General features: G+C 32.8%; 1 protein-coding gene across 4 annotated transcripts in view; it reads right to left on the bottom strand.

Moving 5' to 3' along the window:
- C6H4orf17 (chromosome 6 C4orf17 homolog) overlaps positions 1 to 22,432 on the bottom strand; it is a 62,796-nt gene that overhangs the window by 4,936 nt on the left and 35,428 nt on the right. For all 4 annotated transcript variants that reach the window (XM_051963985.1, XM_051963984.1, XM_051963982.1 and 1 more), the window contains 4 exons: positions 17,203 to 17,267; positions 15,160 to 15,297; positions 4,682 to 4,763; positions 2,652 to 2,841 (listed from right to left, as the gene is read on the bottom strand). In XM_051963985.1, coding sequence (XP_051819945.1) covers positions 2,652 to 2,841; positions 4,682 to 4,763; positions 15,160 to 15,297; positions 17,203 to 17,267 — 475 coding nt within the window. The remainder of the gene's footprint in view (positions 1 to 2,651; positions 2,842 to 4,681; positions 4,764 to 15,159; positions 15,298 to 17,202; positions 17,268 to 22,432) is intronic.

The raw sequence follows: 22,432 nt of genomic DNA, 5'->3' as shown, positions 1-22,432 counted from the left end.
CTTTATTGAAGAAGCTTCCAGATCCTAAGTAATCCTATTGCTTCTCAATACTTGGATTGCTTTTTTATAGCAGCTTGCAGTATTTTTTCCTTTGAGATTAATGATCTGAAATTTTGTAATAATGCTTCTTGGGGTTTTCCTTATGGGATCTATTTGTGGAAATGGTCGATGTAATCTTTCAATGACTCTTTCCTCCTTTGGTTCTAGTATATCAGGGCAGTTTTTCTTGATGATCTCTTGAATAATGTTAACCAAGCTCTTTTTTTGAGTTGTGACCTTCAGGAAGACCAATAACTTTTATATTGTCTCTTGTATCAAGGTCAACTGTTTTCCAATGAGGTATTTTTCCTTTCTTCCATTTTTTTCTTTCTTTTTAGTTTGACTGATTCTTGATGTCCATTTGCCTGATTCTACTTTTTAATATATGATTTTCTTCAATTAGCTTTCTTATCTTTTTTTTTTCCATTTGACTAATTCTACTTTTCAAGATGTTTTCTTAAGCATTTTCCCCCCTATTTGGCCAATTGTTTTTTTTTTTTGTTTGTTTGTTTGTTTGTTTTTTTAAAGGAATTGATTTCTTCAGTGGATCTTTTTTAATTTGGCAAATTATATTTTTTAAGGAATTGTTTTCTTTAGTCAATTTTTGTCTTTCCTTTTCCAAGCTGTTGACTCTGTCTTGCAAGTTTTTCTTCTACCTCTCTAATTTACTTTTTAAAGTCCTTTATAGTGCTTTGGTCTTGAGATCAATCCATATCACTCTTTTGAGATTTTCCCTTTGGGCATTTTGTCCTAGTCTTGAGTTGGTGTTTGGTCTTCCTTTTCACCAGGGTAGTTTTCTATGGTTAAGGTTCTGTTCCTTGCTCATTTTTTTTTCTTTTTTCTTTTTAAGGTTGAGCTCTGTACCTGAGGTACAGATGGTACTGTCCCTAGCTTCCTGTGTTTCTCTGAGCCTTGGTTTTGAGCACAGAGGTCCATTTTTAGTGTTTTGCTCACATCTAACCTGCTCTCTCCAGGTGATAGTCTGGTTTTCTGGGATTCCAATTTGCCTTCTGCCCTGGGACTGGAGGCTGCCCCATTGGTCTGCTCTCCTACTGAGTCAGAACTGAGGATCTTAGTTGCTGATCTGCTATAATTAAGATCCTCATTCCATCAGACTCTATTCAGAAACTTGGCTTCATGTAGTTTTCAAGGAAAACTGTGAAAGCTCAAGTAGTTTCCTGACTTCACTCTGCCATCTTGATTCTGGTCCCTCTTCCCCCCCAGTTATGATAATATTGATTTATTACTTGGATTCATGGTAGAAATATTAGGAAAAAGTATAACTGGAAGATGACAATACTTTTATAAAAAGAAAAAATCTGCATTAATAGATAATCTCCCCCGCCCCCAAAAAGCAACTTTGTCACCTGCATAACTAGTAATTTAAAAAGATATTCTCACCTTAATTTCATTTTCCTTTGCCTTTTTCAAAATACTTTTCTAAATGATACATTATCTTTTTTTCCACTGGTTTATATCTCATAGGGCCTTCCAAAAACCATACATTTTTTAAAGGAAAGTTTTTGTCCTATTTGCATAAGTGATACTAGCAGTTGGGTTTTAGGTAGATGCTGTTTTTCTACTATTCTATTTTATTCTTTCCCTTATGCAATGTAGAATATTTTCTTAGGCCTAAGGGATAGTCTTTTAAATAATGTATCCAATATCCTTAGCAAGTTACTTAGCCACTCAGCGCTTTAAGCAACTCTCTAAGACTCTAAGTTGTAGAGAAATTGCTAACCTGCATTTGCGGATAGTTTTTTTCAACTGGATACACCTGTCAATGAAATCACATATCTTATCTTTTGTCTATCTGTTCTACACTCCCTTACTTAGCTTCTTATCAGAATATAGCACCTCTTTGTGTGGAAATAATTTAAATCTTATCTAAGCCTTGTAGTAAGTCATTTTTAATAATCCCTTTTCTTAATTTTTAGAGCAATGTGCATTTTTTTTTGTTCCCTGTTCAGGTCTTCTTTTGCTTTTCAACTTAGAAAAGAGATGATAGAAAAAAAAGGTGCTCAATTAGATAACTTAGTGGAAAAATTGTCTCCTGAATATTGGAGAGAGGAAATTCAAGAATTTTTAGTATAAAAGCCCTGTTATTAAAAAAAATAATCTAGCTATTAATAAATATTAATATAATTAATCCATATAAACCCCTTACATTCATTCTTCTTGAAAGATAAAGCCAAATATATATTTTTGCATGTGAACAATTTGTTGTACTTGTTTTGGTTGGTTGCATATTTGTTATAGAACTTTATTTCTTTTTTATTTTTTTTAAATGAGGATGAGGCAGGAAGGAGGGAAAATAGATTTTTTTCCCCATGAAAAATAGATTGAAGTCTAAAATATCATAGAAGCAGTTAAATAAAATCAATAACCCCCTTAGTTATAGAAGGTTATGCTGTGAAATAGGTATCATAAATATTTACTTTTTAAAAGAAGACAGCTAAGTGTTAAGGTAGCATATAACTTCGTGATCTATAACTTTGTGATTCATAATTATGTGATCTGCAATTTTGAACTCTGACTTCCACAACTTTTCTCATGACTCCAGTTGACCATCAGCTGGTAACCTAGGCTCTTCATGATGGAGCATTAATTACCTATTGACTTTCGGCATCTCTTCCTTGCTTAGGACTGAAGTCTTGCTCTCTACAAAAGGAGTCATGCCAGTTTTGACAGAAGAAAATGATTTCTCTTTTCCAGATTTCTTTTGAGGAATGGGCTCCCGGTTTTTCAACAAGTTGATCTCAGAGAGCTCTGAATGGATCAAAGCTGATACCCACTCTTTTTCTGATTTGAAAGGGAAAATAAAGGTGCAGTTATAATTGTAGACTCAACATAGTATTAGCTATTTCTACCTTGTCCCTTGTATAAACACATTCTGTGCAGAATGGCTCACACCCCAAAAATCACTTTACTCTTGAACCATAGAAGGGGATCATAGATTTAAAATGGAAGGAATCTTGATGTTCAGTGAGTCCAGCCTCTTCATTTTATATATGAGGAAATTGAGGTTCAAAACGTTAAGTGGTTTAAGTGACAGGATCTCACAGCCAATAAATGTCTGGGATTCCAAGTTGAATATTCATTATTCATTCTACCTCACATAATATATTAATGACATACTACTGCAGGAGGCACATAAAGGATCCTTCCTTTTCCAAATGTCTCCCCTAAAGTCTGACATTTTGTTTGAAATTCCTATAGAGGAATTGAATAAAAAGTAAGGAGAAGACCAGGGACTATAAGTTATTGAACCAAAATCCATATTTGGATTTGCTATGCAATCAAGATCAGGAATCCATAAAGTTGCATCTAAAAGATGAATCTAAAATGAGTTTAATACCTGTACAGGAATAAACAGAAAAATTAACTCTGATACTGCACATTTTTCTTCTAATATATTTCTTAATTAGGATTGAAATTAGAATTAGCACATGAGTGGGAAACAGTTTATAAAGTTCAGGCAAATAGTTACATCTGACTGAAGGAATGAATCATCAAACAATTCCTAACAGATGGTCTCAACCACCCAATTCAGTTAGACTCTTATATTATCCTCTCAGTTTCTTGGAATCATTGAATGATACAACTATATAAGATCTTTGATAATGGATTCCAATCTCCAGATTTTTACATATGAGGAACCTGAGATCTAGAAAGCTTCAGAGACTTGTTAATTACTTCAGACTCAGTGATTGTGAGCATTTTTTGTGTGTCTCAGAGTGAGAATATTAACTTAAAGGATGTTTATATATCTCCAAGTACCTAAAGACATGAAATATGTCTATTGTGAAGTGCTTATCAGACCACATTAGGATCTGCCTGCCTTGCTCCTTGTCTCATCTGTGATCTCAAGAAATGAGGTAAAAATAGTGGAGTGTCTATCATTCCTTTGGGGAATTGGAAATTACTTTGGTGGAATTAGTTCAAAGTCAGAGTTTGTAGTATCCATAAAGTGATTAAAAATTGAGTAATGTCTTTAGGGTAGTCAGCTTGATTTTTGAAATGGGAATATAAAATATAACAAAAGGAGTGGTATTAACACTACAATAACCCACAAAAACCACAGTTTTTAAGTACCCAGTAGGTACTTTAATAAATGCTTGCTGCTTTATTAATGGAATAGAAAAAGAAGTATTGGTGTCAGAGGCGCCAGATATAAAGTATGTATTAAGTTTGGAGGTAGTGATGTCCCAGATTAGAATGACATCACTGGGAATATAAAGACAAAGTGAAATTTCAAAATTTTTAGAAGAATTGATAGGAAATGTTGGTTGCTTCTAGGGAAATGAAGAAGAGGGGCAAGTCAAACATGGACAATTGGGAGAGTAGTGCCAAAGACTTTAAGACATTGACATTAAAAGGAAATTTTGATTTGGGGAGAAGATACTCATTTTGACATGAGACATGTTGAATAGAATCTAGCAATAGGAGGAAACATCATTTAAACAGACAAACATGTAATCTTGGAATACTTCCTGGTAGTCTAAACTGCCCTACCAGCATTCATATAAATTCATGGTAGAGGAATCAAATTTCCCCTAGTTTTTAAGACTCTTTTAGGAAAGAAAGCACCCCATAGTTTCTGAATAGCTTACCTGAGGCATTTAATGTTCCTGCCTCTTACCTTGCACACTTGCTTGGAGTAGCCACTCTAGGAGTACAGCCAGGGAGTCAGTTTGTAAAATTTCACACAGCTTTGACAAAATCTGAAAGAAGCACATTTGTGATGTGATGAGGAATATTCATGTAGTGAATATTCTGTTCTTTCACTTATATAATTATCCTGGACTATTCTACCAATAAGTAGAGGCATCAGATATTACATATCTGACAGAATTAAACTTTTTGAAGAGGACTGTTTCATTTTTGTCTGCATATTGCCAGTGCCAAGCACAGTTCTTAACCTGGACTTTGAAAATTTGTTCTTTTAATACTTTGATAACTATATTTCAATATAATTAATTTCACTTATAGTCCTATGCATTTTATGCTCTTAAGAATGTTATTCTGAGAAGGGCTCTATTTGCTTCACTAGACTGAAAAAGAGATCCATGACACAAAAAGACTATTCTTGCCCTACTACATAGTAACTAATAGTAGTAACTACAAGTTACATAGTAATAACTACTTGGTGCTTTATTGGTTTTTTAAAAAAATAATATTTTATTTTTTCCAATTACATTTAAAGACAAATTTTGACTTTCATTTTTTATAGCTTTTTATATGCATAGGTAATTTTTTATTATTGACAGTTGCAAATTCTTTTATTCCAACTTTTTCCTTCCTTCCCCCCACCCCTTCCCCCAGATGGCAGGTTGACTAATACATGTTAAATATGTTAAAGTATAAGTTCAATACAATATATGTATACATGTCCAAACAGTTATTTTACTGTACAAAAAGAGTTGGACTTTGAAATAGTGTACTATTAGCCTGTGAAGGAGATCAAAAATGCAGGCGGACAAAAATAGAGGGATTGGGAATTCTATGTAGTGGCTCATAGTCATCTCCCAGAGTTCTTTTCCTGGGTATAGCTGGTTCAGTTCATTACTGCTCTATTGGAACTGATTTGGTTCATCTCATGTTGAAGATGGCCATGCCCATCAGAATTGATCATCATATAGTATTGTTGTTTAAGTATATAATGATCTTCTGGTCCTGCTCATTTCACTCAGCATCAGTTCCTGTAAGTCTCTCCAGGCCTTTCTGAAATCATCCTGCTGGTCATTTCTTACAGAACAATAATATTCCATAATATTCATATACCACAATTTATTCAGCCATTCTCCAATTGATGGGCATCCATTGACTTTCATTTAAAAAAATTTTTTTTGGATTCCAAATTTTCTCCTTGTCTAAGACAGTAAGCAATTTGATATAGGTTATATATATATGCAATCATTTAAAACATTTTGATATTAGTTCATGTTGTGAAAAAAGAAATAGAAAAAAAAGAGGAAAAAAAGTGAAAATAGTATTCTTTGATCTGCATTTACTCTCTATACTTCTTTCTCTAGATGTAGATAGAATTTTCCATCATGAGTCTTTTGGAATTGTCTTAGATGATAATATTGCTGAATACAGTAGTAATCATAGTAGATTATTGTATAGTATTGCTGTTACTGTGTACAATGTTCTCCTGGTTATGTTCATTTCACTTTGAATCAGTATATGTAAATCTTTCCAGGTTTTTCTGAAATCTGCCTATTTATAATTTCTTATAGAAACTGAATTCAAATGGCACAACTTGTTCAGTCATTCCCCAAATGATGGACATCCCCTCAATTTCTAATTCTTTGCCACCACAAAGAACTGCTCTAAATATTTTTGTTTGTGTAGAGTCTTTCCCTTTTTAAAAAAAAAATTATTTGTTTGTTATACAGACATAGTAGTATATTGCTGGATCAAAATCATAGTTTGATTGCCCTTTGGGCATGGTTTTAAATTACTCTCCAGAGTGTTTGAATCAATTTACAACTCCACCAACAATTAATTAGTGTCTCAATTTTCCTACATCTTCTCCAGCATTTATCATTTTCCTTTTCTGTCATATTAGCCAATCTGATACATGTAAAGTGGTACCTCAGAGTTATTTTGATTTTCATTTCTCTAATAAATAGTAATTTAGAGAATTTTTTCATATACCTATAGATAATTTTGATTTCTTCATCTGAAAACTGCCTGTTCATAGCCTTTGACTATAGGTTGGAGAATGGCTTGTATTCTTAATAATTTGACTACATTCTCAATATATTTAAGAGATGAGGCATTTATCAGAGATACTTTAACATTGTTTTGGATCTTTCTTCTTTTCTGCTAATCTTGATTGTGTTAATTTTGGTTGTATAAAACCTTTTTAATATAATCAAAAACTGTCTGTTTTACCTCTTGTAATTTTCTCTAGCTCTTGTTTAGTCAAATGTGTTGTTTTTTTCCTTTCTCCATAGATCTGACAGGTAAACTACTATTTCTTGCTCTCCTAATTTGCTTATGGTATCACTCTATGTCTAAATCATGAACCCATTTCAACCTTATCTTGGACTAGGATGTGAAATATGTTGAGCTATGCCTAGATCACCATTTTCCAGATTTCCCAACAATTTTTGTTAAATACTGAGTTTTTATACCAGAAGTGAGGGTATTTGCATTTATCAAATACTGGGTTACCATGGTATTTACTACTGTGTCTTATGTGTCTACTTTATTCCACTGACCTATAATTCTATTTCTTCTTCACAAGTGATGAAGTCACCTTTTCATTTTTGATATTGGTAATTTGGTTTTCTTCTATTTTATTGGGTTTCCTTCATAAAATCAGCTCCTAGTTTTACTTATTTGTTCAATGGTTTTCTTATTTTGAGTTTTATTAATCCTTCCTTTGATTTTCAGGATTTCTAATTAGGTGGTAAATTATGAGTTTTTAAATTTGTTCTTTTTTCTAGCTTTTTTAGTTGCATGTCTAATTCATTGATTTCTTTTTCCATTTGATTGATGTAAGCATTTAGAAATATAAAGATTCTGCTAAGTACTGATTTGGCTGCATCCCATAAATTTTGGTATGTTGTCTCATTATTGTTATTCTCTTTGATGAAATTATTTCCATATTTGTTCTTTGATCTACTTATTATTTAGGATTAGATTATTTACTTTCCAATTAAATTTTAAGCTATCTTCCTGTGGCATTTTGTTAAGTATAATTTTATTACATCATGATCTGAAAAGGACGCATTTAATATTTCTACTTTTTTGTATTTGATTGTGAAATTTCTATCCTTAATACATGGTCAGTTTTTATATAGGTGCCATGTACCACTGAGAAAAAAGTATATTTATCTCTATTTTATCATATCTAACTTTTCTAAAATTGTATTCACCTCCTTAACTTCCTTTTTTTGTTGTTTATTTTATGGTTAGATTTATCTAATTCTGAGAGAAGAAAATTGAAAACCCTTACTAGTATAGTTTTATTCTCTATTCCTGTGATTCATTTTACTTCTTTAGAAATTTGGGTGCTGTGCTATTTAGTGCTTAGATGTTTAATACTGATATTACTTTATTGTCTATGGTACCTTTTAGGAAGATGTAATTTCCATTTTTGTCTCTTTTAATTAAATTTTTTTTTTGCTTTTGATTGATTTTTAAACTCCTTTTTACCCTCTTCTATGAGTTCTTTTTAATCTTAAATTCACTTTCTGGTTTCGGGGGGACTTAGTCCAAAGATGTTTTGACATTGTTGTCCTTTTCTGAGTTTGTGTCTTGATCTTCCCTGTCACCATAATAATTTTCTGTAGTCAGATTTTTTTTTTCAAAAATCTTTTTTGATCTTTTTCCTTTATTTTAAATTTTATCTTTGCTCCTAGGGTGGAAGGTGCATTGTCTCAGGCTTCTTGTGCCAAAGGCTATAGGACCTAGCTAATTATCTGATGCTATATTGATGTTGCCCTGAGGCCCATGGGGGACCCTCATGTCTGGTGCTATGTTGAGGGGGTGGGATGAGGATGTAATGCCAAGGCTGAAGGGATCTGGAAGCTTCTTTGTTGCTGATCCAGGGTCCCAGTGCTGCTATATGTTAAGGCCAGCAGAATGTTCCTACACTGGTGTTTGGCTATTTCCCTAGGACTACACTGAAGCATGAGGTGGATCCCCGTAGATTCCATTGCTGAGAGCTTCCTGTTTGCCTAGGTATGCTGAGTTATGTGTGGGGTTCTCTCTCTTTTTTGTATGATTCAAATGTAAACAACATATTTTAGAATTCTGCTTTTTAATGCACTCTGCTACTCACTTAAATTATGTGGGAGCATTAATTCCATTCACATTCACAGTTATGATTATTAACTGTCCTTGAGGATACAATTCCTCATCAGAGAGTTGCAGAGATTTCTGATTTCATAATAATAATAATAAAAAGTCTAATTTATTCTAATTCTAATAAGTCTAATAATTTATAATAAGTCTAATCTCACAGATGTAGAAATGCCAGTGAGGAATTTAGGGGAAAAGGTAGTTGGAGTGCCATAGTGGAACATGAAAGATTATATGTATTTGAGAAAATGGAAAACATTCTTCAGGCAAAGGAAAAATTTCCTTGTTGAAAGTATATGTTTGAGAGAACCTAACTGCCTTCATTTTGCTGCTTTTAACCTCTGAATGAACTGCAAGACCAGCTGCAGCAGCTGGTCTCCTTCAATGTTTCCTTCCCCCTCTACTTTATATAAAAAGACTTAATTGTTGTTTTTTTTTTTTTAAAGAAAGCTTTCAGAATTTCTAAAATGTTCCTTTCTCTTGTCCAGCTGGTAGCTCTCTCTGAATTAGCAAAATTAGTTATACTAACAAAGACACAACTCTTATATATCTCCTATTATTATTAACCAGTCATTTCCAAAAAACTCATTGTGACCCTATTTGGGATTTTCTTGGCAAAGGTACTGGAGTGCCTTGACATTTCTTTCTCCAGTTTATTTTATAGATAAGGAACTAAGGCAAACATGAATGAGTGACTTGCTCAGGGTCACATAGTAAGTAAATAATACTAGATTTGAATTTATGGAGATGAGCCTTCTTTACTCTAAGTCTGGCACTGTCTCATATAATTAAAACAAACATACTATTTTTTCCTATCATCAGCTGTTGTATAATGAACAGTCATTACAGTAGGGGTTTTTTTTTTGTGTGTGTGTGTGTGTGTGTTGTTGTTGTTTGAAATAATATAAAAATATTGCTTGCTGAATTGTGAGTGATGCATTCTCTATCAATTGCTGGTAAGGTTTCTCATATTTGGATTACAATGAAGTCGATCTTCTGCTTCATGCTGGCTTATTGTTTTCATCTATCAAATTAATAAGAATATTCATACAGCAATTCTGGTGACCTTATTTGAGACTGCATGATCCAATTCTTGAGTTCAATAATTTAAGACCTAGTAAAAAAATTTCAGGTCCACACTTTTGTGCTCTGAATTGAGATATCTACAAGAATAGTTAGCTCTCTTGTATATTTTTGTATTATGTTTTCTAATTATAATTTATGTTTATTCAGTATCTTGGCTGCCTTTTTCCTATCTAATTTATCAATTCATTATATTAAAGAATGGAGGTTCAAGAATCTAGTGTCAAACTCAACTAAGTAGTAGTTATCCCATTCAAAATAGAGAAGCCTAACACAAACCACAAAAATTTTTAGTCATCAGTAGTCATTATGGGATCTGGTCATTCTCTTCTAGATACTTTTGAATAATTGGAAATAGATTTCAGACAGAAATGGTCTAAGTCTATACTTTTGGAATTCTATCCAATTAAATTATCATTCTATACTTATTCTACTGAATTGGCCTTGGCCATGATTTGGTACCTTTGAACATAGACCTTTACAAATTTTAAAGGGTATAAAATAAAGGTCAAACTCCTAAAACAAATGTGTTATTGGAATCCTGAAAATTTGTTAAACAAATTTTGAAAAAATAATGAATGTTTCTTCTAGGGAAAAGAGAAAACTATCTCCTTATGAGAATTTTCCAGAGAAGAGCTACTGGCATTCTTCATCATATTTTCCACCTAATACCCAATTGCTTGATTCATATATGTGCTTTTTTTTTTTGGAGTATCAACAATTTTCTGAAATCCCTGATAATTTTTGTCTTTAATCAGGAAAATAAGAAAAGAAAAGAAAAAAAAGAGAGATTCTGGCCTCTTTAATGATCTTTTGTTGATATCTGTTATTACTGCCAGTTTTTCTGGGAATTGGTAGAAAAAAATATATACTTTTCATTCCAGGTGTCTAATGTTAAATTATCTCTTTTCCAATCAAGTTTTAGTAGAAAACAAAGAAAATAGTACAACTTATTCTGCCATTTCCCAACTGGTGGGCATCCACTCAATTTCCAGTTTCTTGCCACTTCAAAAAGATCTGCTTGTTATATATAATTGTAATGGAATATTATTGTGCTATAAATTGTAATTTTATTTGTTCTGAGTTTTGAATTCAGGTATAATTGTTTAAATTATTGTTAAGCTAATAATGATTAAACAAGCTGTTATATATAATTATGGTCTTAAAATTTTATAATAGCTTTTTATTTTTCAAAATACATATGATAGTTTTCAGCATTCACCCTTGCAAAACCTTGTGTTCCAAATTTTCCTCCCTCCTTCCTCCTTTCCCCATTCTCTCCTAGGCAGCAAGTAAACCAATGCATGTTAAACATATGCAATTCTTCTAAACATATTTCCACATTTATCATGCTGTACAAGAAAAAAAAATCAGATCAAAAAGAAAAAAAATTAGGAAAAACAAGCAAGTAAACGATAAAAAAAGGTGAAAATACTATGTTGTGATCTATATTCAGTCCCTACATTTCTCTATCTGGATGCAGATGGCTCTCTCCTTCACAAGTCTATTGGAAATGGCCTGAATCACCTCATTGTTGAAAAGAGCCAAGTCCATCACAATTGATCATAACATAATCTTCTTGTTGGTATATAAAAATTTTTTTGGTTCTACTACACTTAGCATCAGTTCATGTAAGTCTCTTCAGGCCTTTTTGAAATCATCTTGCTGATCATTTCTTATAGAACAATAATATTCCATTACATTAATATAGAACAACTTATTCTGCCATTTCCCAACTGGTAGGTATCCACTCGATTTCCAGTTTCTTGCCACTACAAAAAGATCTGCTTGTTATATATAATTGTAATTATATATAATTGTGTTATAAGAAATGACAAGTAGGATGACTTCAGAAAACCATGGAAAGACTTACATGAACTGATGCATAGTAGTGAACAGAACCAAGAAAATATCATACAATAGCAACAACAATCTTGTATGATAAAGAATTGTGGATGATTTAGCTATTCTCAGTAATACAATAGTCCCAGATAATCCCAAAGGACTCAAGATGAAAATTGCTAGCTATCTTCAGAGAATGAACTGATATTAGCTGAATATAGACTGAAGCATGTTATTTTGATTTGTTTATATTATTTGAGTCTTCTTGTACAAAATGACTAATATGGAAATGTTTCATATAATTGCACATCTGTAACCTATATCCGATTGCTTATCATTGAAGGGAAGGGGAAGGAGAGAGAGTGAATTTGAAATTCAAAGATTTAAATAAAAATGTTTTTAATATTGAATTTGACAATCTGTAAGTGGTAATCAAAGATGGACCCTTTTGACACAGAATTTCCAAGGAAAAATGTTTTCCAGAAGCAGAAAACTGCATCAAGTAGATTTCTAAATCTAAGATGTTAGAATAAGAAATCTATTCTCTCAATGGACATTAATACGCATTCATCATTTCTTTTTTTTTTGGTCCCTTAATAATAAAGTTATGTTTACAATATTTCCCATTGTCTCCTTAAAGTGTCTCAATGCTTTCTGGAAATTATAACTCTTCAGCTTTACTAAGAGGTTTTGTACAAGTTGGTTTCTTACATTATTTTTCTTATTATTTTTCAGATTTGATTGATTTAATTTTTTTTAAAAACTTTTTTATTAATTTTAACATTCTTTTCTTTTTAAATTTTGAGTTCTGGATTCTCTCTTTCCCTACAACTCCTCCTCTGCCCACTGAGAAGGCAAAAAATATGCTATCAATTGTGGTGGGGCATCATGCAAAACATTTTCATATTAGCCATATTACAAAAAAGAAAAAAATAAGTTGACAAAATTATACTTCAATTCGAACTCAGAGTTCATCAATTCTTTCTCTGAAGGTGGATAATAGTTTTTCATTATGAGTCCTTTGTAATTGTGTTAGAACATTAATCAGAGTAGCTGAGTCTTTCACAATTGATTGTTATTACAACATTGTTATTACTGTGCGTCTTCTCACTTCACTATGCATAATCCTCCTCACTTTTTTTTTCAGAAACACCCCCTTTCCCCCATCATTTCTTATAGCATAATAATACTCCATCACAATCATCATCCACATTTTGTTCAGCCATGCTCCAATTGATAAGAATACTGTCAATTTCCATTTCTTTGCCACCACAAAAAAGATCTGTTATATTTTTGTACATATAAGTCCTTTTTTTTTCATTTCTTTAGGGATACAGGTCTAGTACTTTTAATACTGAATATCTTTCTTGGTCACTCAAAATGGGAGAATTCATTGATTCTGTGTTTTCTAAAATATCCTAATATGTAGAACTTTGCTATTCTCTTTTTGCTATTTGTAAATAGGCTTATTTGTAAATGAATGGGCTTATTCGCTTTTCATGATTTATGATGATCTTTTTTGTGTAGCTAATATTTAGTGGGATAGAGTCAAGTCCATAAGGCATAAACTAACGTTATTCTTTCCCCTTTATTTGGATAGATATGAGAAAAGTGGCTTGAACCCCAAAATTGTGTCCTTAGGACAGTAATATTTATATTCTACCTGTAACTCTGCTTGATTTCTTCTCCAGAGAGTTTCTTCTCCCAGGATTAGCTGATCACCTTAAGTTTCATTATCATCTAGAGTGATTCAGCTTTTGAGGAGGATTACAGACTAAGGTTTTTTGTTTTTTTTTTAAATAGAGGGCTTTTGTTGTGATAGGGAGTGACCTGCCAGTGGCTGCTGGAGGTCTAACTCAGACCTGTAGAATGGTTTTCTTCATATGAGAGATTGATGATGATATAAGAAGATTGAGAGGCAGTTGCTGTTATCTGACCTCTCTCCTCTTCCCTCTTGTCTCCAATTTATTTCATTCCCCATCCACAAGGAACATATGCAAAGGCAGCCCTGCAACTCCCTCAAGTGTTATGATTCACAGCTGTGGAGACTTTCAGAGAATTGACCTGCCCCTTCACCTAGGCATGGTCCTTAACTCTTCTCCATTTTTTGTTTTATGGGAGTGTGATTATTTTTCCCCCACAACATGGTCAGTAAGTTTATGCAATGGCTGTTATCTAAGTTCACATGCTAAGATAACTGAGTCCACATGCTAGGGAGCGCAATACAGCACTATAGCAGGTGTTGAACCTGTGAGATGTCATGGAGGCAAACTTTCTGACAAACAAAGACGACGACTATAGTCAGAACAAGAATTTAGGAAACAGATATATTTCTAGTCTAGTAACCTCTCTCTCAGAATGCCAGCTTTGAAGCCCCAGTTTCCAACTCTCCTCTAGGAAAAAAAATCAAAGTTTCCCATGGGTAGAGGAGATTTTCCATTCCTCCCCTCAAATGACAATTAGACAATCCATGTTGATAAATCAACTCATGTGGGCAGTACATACCTTCCATATGAAATAAAGATCATAGAATCAGAACTGGAAGGAAATTTCAGAAACAATCTTGTCAAACCCTCTCATTTAATAGATGAGGAAACTGAGAACTATAGGATAACCGCTAACACTTTGACTATAGGTTATTTGAGGAAATAACCAATAAATAGAATATCCCAGAAGATATCCTCCTTACAAAGAGTGTTCCTGAAAGCTGTTATTTTTTTTCCTAGTTTTGTCCCTTCCTAATTGATTTACTTCCATCTCACTAGAAACTGTTAGCATTTAGCAAGAAGCATCTGTCACCCTCAATAGATCAACCCTCTAAAACATGCTCATATAGATAGTAATTCCTAGAATCTCCCTTCAAACAATCATTCAATGCATATAGAAAAAAATCATAAACAACATTCTGTCACTCTTGTTTTTCCTTGTTACTACGCCTTTTCACTTCTTACTGTTTTTTATAGATGATATTTCATCTCCTGTCTCTGTATCTTTGCTCTGTTTCTATGCCCTATTTCTAAAATACAGTTCTTTCTCATCTCTGCTTCTTAGAATTTTCAGTTTCCTTCAAAAAATTCAAGTACAACTTCCTACTTGAATCTTGTCTTGATTCCCCCTAAATGCAATTACCTCCCTAAGTTACTTTGTATGTATTTGTATCTAATTTATAGATTCCTGTATAAATAGATATATAAACTATCTACTCTGTTAGAATGCATGCTTCTTGATGTCAGAGAATATCATTTATATCTGGATCCTCAGGGTCTGGTACAATGCCTAACCAATAGCAGTCACCTAATAAAGATCTGTTGATGGAATAATTGATTTATTTATACATTCTTTGATTACAATCACAATGCTAAATATGGCTCTTACTTTTATTTCCTGATCCAGATAGTTTGGTATGCAAATTGTCTTGCTTCTCATTTCCTTCTTAGAATCATTATGTTCAGAGACCATAAGACTTTTGTTTGCTTTTGAATTTGAAAGGTAACTTCTTCCCCGGAGCTCTTCCTAAACCAAAGACATAATGCAATTATGACATCTTGCCTCCAGTTAACATTCATGCTAAAACTAAAGAAAATATATGACTAACAAAAGATATATACATGAGTGAATACACAGACACATAGCTAAGTCTTGAGGTGGATAGAATGATGCATTATTTGGACCTGATTATGACTTCAGCTGTATGACTTTTGGCAAGTCACTTGACCACTGTCTGTGTACAGTTTCCTCATCTGTAAAATAGGATAATAATAGTACCTATCTGCCAAGGTTATTGTGAAGATAAAATGAGTTAATATTTGTTTTTTAAATTTTAAATAATATCTTATTTTTCAAATACATGCAAAGATAGTTTTCACCATTTACCTTTGCAAAACCTTACCTTGCAAATTTTTCTCCCTCTTTCTCTCCCCCTCCTCAAAACAGCAAACAATCTGATATAAGTTAAACATGTGCAATTCTTCTAAATACATTTCTATATTGTCATGCTGAGCAAGAAAAATCAAATCAAAAGGAAATCAAAAACATGAGGAAGGATAAAAACAAGCAAGTAAAACAACAAAAAGGTGAAAATATTATAGTTTGATCCACATTCAATCTCCATAGTTCTTTCTCTGAACACAGATAACATTTTCTATCACAAGTCTATTGGAATTGCCTTGAATCACTGATGAGTTAATGCTTTCCAAACCTTAGTGCTATGTAAATGCTAGCTATTAATATCATTATGCTGATTATTACTATTGTTATTATTACAGAAGTTTCCTATTTAAAAGCACAAGCGCCTACTAAGCCAAAAATCACCAAATTAATTTTTAGAAAACAGCTATAGTAATCAGACAAATGACTTTATGACCCATGAAAATAGGCTGTGATTCTGGAGAAAATTAGGGAATGGAGACTATATCTGTATTTTCACATATTTAGGAAATTCCCAGATGAAAAAACTCCTTTCTCTAACACAGTTGTGTACCTTCTCTTCAACTTTTAGTTGTAGAAAATTGTATAGAATACTGAGAGGTTAAGTGACTTGCTCAGAATCACATAGCTAATATGAATTAAAAGGAAGATTTCTTTTTTAAAAAAGAGAGTAAGCATTAGGGTGATGATGAATTGCAGATTATGAGACAGATCATGGGAGTACTCTGAGTCTGGACCTAGTATTGTTTCTGAACACACCACACTGCATCTCTTTTTCTTTTTGATGCTTTGTTCTCCAGTCCCCAAAGCCCAAATTTTATCTTATTTCTTTCTATGTGTCCCTAGTTCTCCATTAATGCAATAGCCTTAGCAGTATTCTGTAGGAAAATATGGATTTTTATCTGCATCTCCCAAATTCCAAGACTCAGTTACTACAATGCACTAGGGCAAATCATATAATTATTTTGCTAAGCTAGAGGATGATAATGGCTATGTCTTGAATTAATTTGGAGGACAAAGCCTTTGGAACAAATTTTCCCTGTTTAATAATGTCAATGAGGACCTCATTAAATAAAAATTTAAAATATATGATCCTTTGTGGCGTTTACCAGGACCATTCTTATGCTTAGCTGATTATTTATATAAGGCAACAAGTGCTATCCTATAAAATATAATTAGAGAGATACATTATTTTTCACACAAATGAGGGCAAGGGAGTAGTCCCTCTATGCCTTCATTTCTATGGTAGTTTGGTGCTAAAAGTTAGGAAATTTGGATTCTTACAACCTGTTTTTAAGCTAATTAGTTATGTGGACTTGGATGAGTATATTTATAAAAGGATTAAGCATGTAAATATAAGTTAATTTTGTTACTATTATTAATCACAATTAACAGTTCCTTTATTAAGTAGTAAGAAAAATATGTGAAAGAAAATGAAAGACTAATAATCTATAGATAATTGAACATAGATAGCTGGTAATAGTTTCTTGCCTTTTTAATCTTTAAAGCACCATCACTGGGATCATCAAAGAAGTCTTCTGTTTGTTTACAGGGTTCTGAAATTGAATTAAGGAAAAACAGATTTGGGTCAAACCATAAGGGGATTTTGCTCTTATGTTATAGTATCTATCGTCATACCTTCACAGATGAACTACAGAATCAAATACTCAGTTGCTCTGGTTATAATGGATTCCCATAAGTAGCACCTTGGGAGGGAGGATTCTGGAAAGATAGCAGAATAGGTCAGCAAATTTCAAGTTCTCCAGGTTTCCCTCACAAATAGAATAAATTTATGCCTCAGGGCAAACATAGACTGGTGAAACATCAAGATGATTTGGGGTAGAACAAGGTTTTCCTGGTGCAGCCCAAGAAGATCCAAAGAAAGTTCCAAAGCAGGATTAACTAGTGTGAAGTGGTAACTCCACAGAAACATTGAGTAAGAACCCTTGAGATGATTTGAGTGTAGCTGGAGCCTCAGCGGGAACCACAGAAACTTTCATCTCTGGGACCACATGCAGAGTCTGAGATCTGAGTCCAGGAAGATAAAGAAAACCTCTGGTTAGGAAGCTAGGCCCAGCTATGCTGCAGAGGTGCTTCAGAGTTAGAAGGAAGCAGTATACTCTGTAAGTGCAGAAGCAGTGGGACAGAGACACTGTTGGCTGTGGGCACTTGAACAAGGAAGGGGAAGCTCTTGGTTTGGAGTTCCAGATCAGAGGGGAGAACTAAAGTAAAAAAGCACCATCCCCTTAATCACTGTTTAGAGAGCTTACAATAATACTTCTTATTTTATGCAAGGGTTAATGCTGTAAAAAATTACCCTGGCATGAGTTCTATCAATAAAAAGTTATTTAGAAAAATACGTTATTAAAAAAAAAACTTCTTATTTTAAAAAAGGAATTGACAAAGAAGAAAGTACCCAACCATATTAACTTATGGGAATAAGGAAGACTAGGGTTCATTATCACAAGAGGACATTGATGTAAAAAAGCTTCTTCTACCCCAAAGAGTTACGTTAAATGGCTCTCTGCTCAGAGAGAATTTATAGAAGAACTCAAAAAAGATTTTAAAAATCCAAATGAGAGACATTGAAGAAAAACAAACAAACAAAACAAAAAAATGAAAGCTATCCAAGAAAAACAAGATTATGAAAAAAAATTTATGTAACTAGAAAAGGAGATACAGAGTCTTAAAGATGAAAATAACTCTTTGAAAATTAGAATTGGGCAAGGGGGAAGCCAGTGAAGCTATCAAGATCAAGAAATAACAAAACAAAACAAAAAAACAGAATGTTAAACATAAGAAAAAAAACAGATCTGAAGAACAAATCAAGAAGAAAAAAATATAACAATAATTGGATTACCTGAAAGCTGTGACAAGAAAAAGAACCTTGACACAATAATGCAAGAAATATCCAAGAAAATTATCCTGAGCGATAGAACATGAGGGGGAAAGTAGAAATAGAAAAAAAAAAATCCACTGATTTGTTCACCCCAACAAGATCCTTTGTGGAAAAACAGGAATATTATTGCCAAATTTTGAAATCCTCAGATCAAAGAGGAAATTTTGCAAGAAACAAGAAAAAAAACAATTCAAATATGCTGGAGCTACCATTAGAATTATACAGAATTTATCAGCAACCACAGTAAAAGACCAACCTAGAATCATATCTACCAACAATGAAAAGAACGAGGCCTGAGGTAAAAAATATCATATCCAGCAAAATTATCCATAATGTTGAATGAAAAAAAAATTCAGGATTTTCTTTCAACTACACCTTAACTCAATAGAAAAATTAACATATAAGAGCGAATAGCCAAGATTAATTTCAAGAAGTTAACATGGACAAATCATATTTTTTACATAGAAATGGATACCAAATGTTTAAGATTGATGTCAGTAATTGGGTAGCTCACAAGAAAGATTTATATAAATGAGGTGTACAGGAAGAATAGACACAGAAGCATTAGAGAAGGGAGGAGGACTCGAAAAATCTACTTATATTGGGAATGGATTAAATAGGCAACACTACATATGTACCATGAAGTGTATAGCACTCTCCAAAATCTATAGAGAAATAAGGAGGAAGGGATGATTGGAAGGGGAATTAAAGGGTGGAGGAAGAAGAGAAGAGAAGGATGTATGTGGGGGAGAGATTAGGTAATAGTAAGGCAAGTTAAGGAAAAGAATTAGAGTAGAAGAATTAGCAGGAATAGAAAAGAAGAGATATACACAAATGCTATAATATAGATCAGAAGCCAAATTTATTAGGAAAAAAAAAGTATGGCTAATAAACAATGATCTTAGACAAAGTCAAACTTCAAGATTCAATCAAGAAATCTACATTATATGTCAGTTATATTAATATTATTTTAGATACATGTTTACATATGGGTAAATGCTTATATATTTGTGTCTGAATATATGTAGATATGTATGTATATATGTGTATGTATATATGTATTTATTAAATATATCCGTGCTTAAATATAGCCTGCTTAGGGGACAGTAGGAGGTATGAAAGAGGAAAAAAAGAATAGAGTAAAAAAGAAGCTTAACAAAGAACAAAAGAACAATTTAAAAGGAAGCAAAGAAAAATTGGATACTGATGAATATAATTTCTTCTACTATTATATATCTTTTTCTCGAACTGGAAATTTATGGTTAATTATATATTAAATCCTCCTTGATGTTCTGTTTTATTTTGTTTTCTTTTATTTTCCTTTTCTGTTTTTCTTTTCTATTTTTTAACTAAAGAGAAAATTAAGAAACAAACAAACAAACAAGTAGCACCTTGGGCTTCTACCCAACACTCAAGGTCGAACCCTCTAATAGACAACTTCTCCAAGATTCAAAGTTCTTAAAAACTACAGCTCAGGAGTCCACATTGATGTGTTCACTTTTTGTATTCTGCCAGAGGATACAACTGGCTTCCAAATACACAATGTAACTGGAAAGTGCTCTCTCTGACTTCAACAATAATATCCTAAGTGCTAAATCCAATGGTCTTTCCTGAATTCTTAGCTTTTCTTATCTTGCTTTTGGCACTATTGATTATCCTCTCCTAGATATTCTCTCCTTCCTGGATTTCCATGACATTGTTCCCTACTGTCTGATGACTCCATCTCAATATTCTTTATATAGCATCTATAGATGCTGGGTTGGAGGGGACCTTAGAGACAATTTAGTCCAGGACTCAAACTTTTTCCACTCTCAATCCCTTTTCACTTGAGAAAGTTTTATGCAACCTCAGGTATATAGATATATAAAATACGCATACAAATCAAATATTTACTGATAACAAATCATAATTTAATGACTCCAACATTCAGTTATGTGACCCATGTACATTGAAACTCACAATTTAAGAAGTTGTGATCAAGCTCAATCCTTTAACTTTACAGATGAGGAAACCAAAGTCTGGGAAGCTTAAGTGATTTGTCCAATGTACATGGGTATATTGGCATAGGTATACTTCTAACTGAAAGCCGGCCTGTACTGTTCCATTATCAATATACCATTTTTATTGTATTGGGGTACCCAGGACTCTGATATGTATCCTTTTTGATTTTGTCTCTACATTGTTTTGGCAAACTTTTCAGCCCCTTTATAATTGATTAACATTCTTAAACACATGATTGACTCCCAAATGTTTTTCATCTTTCCCTCATGTCTCTTGAGCTCTAGTGTCACATCTCTAAAGTGCTTATTGGACATTTCCCATAAACGTTTAAAATTCCCATAAATATTTTAAACTCAGTGTATCTCAAACCCAGAACTCATTATCTTTCCATCTAAATCCACTCTTATTCTAGCTTCCTTCTTATGACAAGAGTCATAAGCAATAAAGCAACACGCTCAATACCACAATAATGATGGAAAAATAATTACCAAAAATCAAAAGTTTATGTTGCAAAATTATAAATCAAAAGAAAATATATAAAGTATCATTACTTAATTCCTTGGCAATCGTGAGTGGTTTACTATTTTTATATGTTATACTGGTTTTCATACTTATTTTTGATTTCATACTTATTATTTCACACTATTATATGGGATAGCTTTCTGAAAGTAGGAAAAAGAAGGGATATTAGGAGAAATTATGGTAATAAAAATAACAAAATAGGTAAAACATTTCTTAAAAAATAAAAATAAATTTTTAAAAAGTGGTTGAATACTTGAATTAGCTGGTAATCTTATGAGTAGGGATAAAGAGGCAAATGTGAGAAATATTGTAGAAACAGAATTGTGTGTAGCTATGGAGAGTAAGGAATAATAAAGAATCAAAGACAATTCCAAATTTCATAAGGTTGACTAAAGAAGGTTGTGATCTTGAAGACCCAGCACAGTGCCAGGGATACAATAAGTGTTTCATAAACTCTTGTGGAATTAAATATATTTCAGGAAGGAAAAGTTTGTACAGAAACATTAAAATCAGTGTTGCCTTTCAGTACTTGGGAAAGTTTCAAACAAATGCAAAATAAACTAGTTTCAAATACAATGGAAAGTAAAAGATTTTAAAAACTGAAATCAACCCAGAAATCATGTTGCCAAAATTCTAAGATATTATCAATTTCCTTTACTGAAATTCTACTCAAATGATTCTACCCTTCTCTTTCCCCTCAAATCATCAGCTGGAAAAGCATCAAGTCCAAGTGGGAAATTCATGGTGTGTTATCAGACGACCAATCTAGCTAAATTTTAAATGGCCCATTGCTAGATGACTGAAGTTTGAAGAGTAATCTATAAAGGCTCCAGGACATTATGAATGCTATTTTTTTCAAGGCTGTCATAATTAGGACATTTTGTAATTTTCTTCCTGGAGGCTTAAGGGGTAAGGAAGAGGGAGGAATGAGAGGGAGGGAGAGAAAAAAAGAATAAGAGAGAGAGGGAGGGAGGAAAATAAACAAGGAGAAAGGAAGAAACGAATGGAAAAAAAGGGAGAAAAGAAAAAAGGGAGGAGATAAAAAAGGAAGAGCAGGAAACATGGAGAAAACAACCGTTTATTAAATGTAGTATTACTATATGCCAGACTCTGTGCTAAAACAAGCAAAAAGAAAAACAGACTCTGCTCTCAAAGAGCTTACATAAAAGAATTTGAAAAGTCTTTATGGGTGGTGAGGAGAATATGCTCAATACAAGGGACCTGTTTTTTAAGTTTAGAAAGTCAGAGACAGGGCAGGAAGGAGAATGATGGTGGAACAGCCTGGACTCTTGCCATTTA

This window comes from Antechinus flavipes, chromosome 6 (assembly GCF_016432865.1).
Source record: "Antechinus flavipes isolate AdamAnt ecotype Samford, QLD, Australia chromosome 6, AdamAnt_v2, whole genome shotgun sequence".
Taxonomy (NCBI): domain Eukaryota; kingdom Metazoa; phylum Chordata; class Mammalia; order Dasyuromorphia; family Dasyuridae; genus Antechinus; species Antechinus flavipes.
This window is presented reverse-complemented; position numbering and strand designations above follow the sequence as displayed.